General features: G+C 54.1%; 1 protein-coding gene across 1 annotated transcript in view; it reads right to left on the bottom strand.

Moving 5' to 3' along the window:
• The window catches only part of TSPAN2 (tetraspanin 2), a 48,476-nt gene that overhangs the window by 27,116 nt on the left and 18,983 nt on the right, over positions 1 to 2,377 (bottom strand). Inside the window, exon 2 of the mRNA XM_011366595.2 lies at positions 1,813 to 1,915. Within this exon, the coding sequence (XP_011364897.1) occupies positions 1,813 to 1,915 (103 nt within the window). The remainder of the gene's footprint in view (positions 1 to 1,812; positions 1,916 to 2,377) is intronic.

The following is a 2,377-nucleotide window of genomic DNA, read 5'->3' as shown; positions in this document are numbered from 1 at the left end:
GAGGGTGGGCACCACATGGAAAACCATTTGGTGAGAGCATTTCCGTGTGAAGCACAACGGTACAGCCCTCTGCTCCTTCCCTGTAATAAAACTCCAATTTTGTCTAAGGGTCAGAGGCCCTCTGGGGTGCCTGGGCCACTTCCGGGGGCCGGGTGACTCTCCTTGTCCCCGGATTTGGGCATAGACACACAGTGCAATTCTGGCCAATATGCTGCAGTGGGAAAGCTGTTGGGGGGGTCTCCTGACTAAGGTTTTACTTGTTCCTAAAAAGGATCGTATGAGGTGAAACTTCCTTTTTCTCCCTGGGATGTTGCTGTATGAGAATATGATCCTTGGAGCCACTGCAGTTATCTTGTCATCCTGAGGGGACATGTTTGAGGTTGTCCCGAGGAGGGTACGTAGAAAGATGGGAAATACCTGGGTCCTTGATGACTTTGTCAAGCGCTGAACTAATTCTGGAGATTTCCCCATCTCCACACTGTTTTTACCACATTTCATCGGTTTTGAGTTATGTGTATATATATATATAGTTTACATTTTAATGTTTCTGAAATTAGGATGCATATTTTATGGTATGTTAGTTAAACTGGCAGCATTTCTTCTTTTCTTAGTGGAATTTAGAATAATTGGGTGTTTACAAAAGATAGCTTCTAAGATTTGATGAAATGTGGAATTCTTTATTATTACCTTTTAGTAGGTTTTTCATTACTTTCCTCTAAAAGTAATGATGTGGCTGCTCTCACAGGAGGCGGGGTGTGGGAAGGGCGTTTGGAAGAGAAGGTGACAGAGCTGGGAGCGGCCCTGCATGAGGACATCGCTGGCTCTGAGGAGGCCTGGACTCTGGTCCCTCGTGGGGAACAGCTCTGCTCTTCTTGGGGTTTGGAGCGAATGATCTGTGCAGGATTCTGCTTCTCCCCAAGCACAGAGGCAGCCCCAAGCAACTGCAGTGCGCTGGCATGGGTCTTAAAATAGCCAGTCACAAAGGGCATCACCTACACTGACAATGGCCTTGGTCTTTTTGAAATCTGGAGCCCAGGAGCACTTAGCTGCAGAAAGAAAAGGCAGCAGAAGAGGATAAGTAGATCAGAGGAACTTAAGCCAGGGGCAAACGCTCAGCCCTTCCTCGTCACATTGTCCAAGAATTGGAGGCCATCCTCTACTCCACGCTCCTGGCCCCTCTCCTACAGCTGGCGGGAGGTGGGTTATTGCCCCTCCCCCACTGAGGACAGCCCTATCCCCTTCCCTGTCCTCCTTCCATCCCCTGCCCTTTGCAGTCCCTAATCACAGAGGGACTGAGATTAGCACCTCCAAACCTGAGATGTCTCTTCACTTTGAATTACGTTTCACTCTTGACAATTTAAAACACAAGACCGCAAAATAAAACTCTGCCTGCGCACGGCCCCAGTCCCCCCGGATGCGTGGGCGTGAGTACCCACTTCACTCAGGGAGAAGCCGGGAGTGTCTAACTCCTTGGAAACACATTAGTTACGTTCTAGGCTTCTTCTTTCCAAGCAGCCGAAAGAAGTTCCTTGGGCCAGGCTTCCCGCGCTCGTCTTCCTTGAGGTTGGAGCACGCAGGGAAGAACGGCGTGAGGGGCAGGCAGGGCAGGGGTGGCAGGGGTGGCAGGGGTGGCAGGGCTCTCTCCTGCCTGGACCACAATCCCCCCACCCCTAGAGCTTGGCAGAGTCCTGGGGCCTCAGGCTTCTCCCCGTCTCCTCCTCTGTCCCTCCGCCTCCTACAGGGGCCCAGGTGCAGCTCTGCCCTCAGCCGGGGCAGCGCTCGCCGAAGCTTAGGGAAGCCGACCTCACTCACCCACGTAGAAATACTCTGGCGGTTTGTCTTCTGATGAGAAATCCTTCATGGTGCCTCCGAACCGAAACCATAGTCCAAAAGCAATGACAGCCGACCCCGCCAGCTGAAAGGTAAAACACGCTGCTGAACAACCCATGGACGGGGGTGTGCGCGCACCCCGGGAGCGGGCTGGGGACCGGGACGCCGTGGTCTGGAAGGGCACCACAGGTTTCACAGGGGAGGGGAAATGGTGTGCTCGGCGCCCCCATGGCCCTGACGTGACGCTGGGACTGGAGTCTCCCGGTACAGAAGCGCGGGCTTCTTCCCAGTCCGCCCGGCTGCCCTGGGGTCCCGGGCGTGGACCGCGCGGAGCGGCCTGGGAGGCCCCTCGAAGAGAACTTTCTCGCAACGACCCCCCTGGAAGGCATCTGTGCCCTGCCTCACTGTCCCTTGCCTCCTGACACAGTGAGAGGGGACTATGTTTCAGCCACCAGGTCATCAAAGACCAAGATGAACTCCAAGACCTGGGAGAAACCTGCTTTTCTCCATTGAAAGAGAACACACCAGTGCCCAGTGAGAAAGCGGT

The sequence above is a fragment of the Pteropus vampyrus genome, unplaced genomic scaffold, assembly GCF_000151845.1.
Source record: "Pteropus vampyrus isolate Shadow unplaced genomic scaffold, Pvam_2.0 Scaffold6, whole genome shotgun sequence".
In the NCBI taxonomy this organism is placed as follows: Eukaryota; Metazoa; Chordata; class Mammalia; order Chiroptera; family Pteropodidae; genus Pteropus; species Pteropus vampyrus.
The sequence above is the reverse complement of the archived record's forward strand: the minus strand, read 5'-3'. Positions and strand labels throughout refer to the sequence as shown.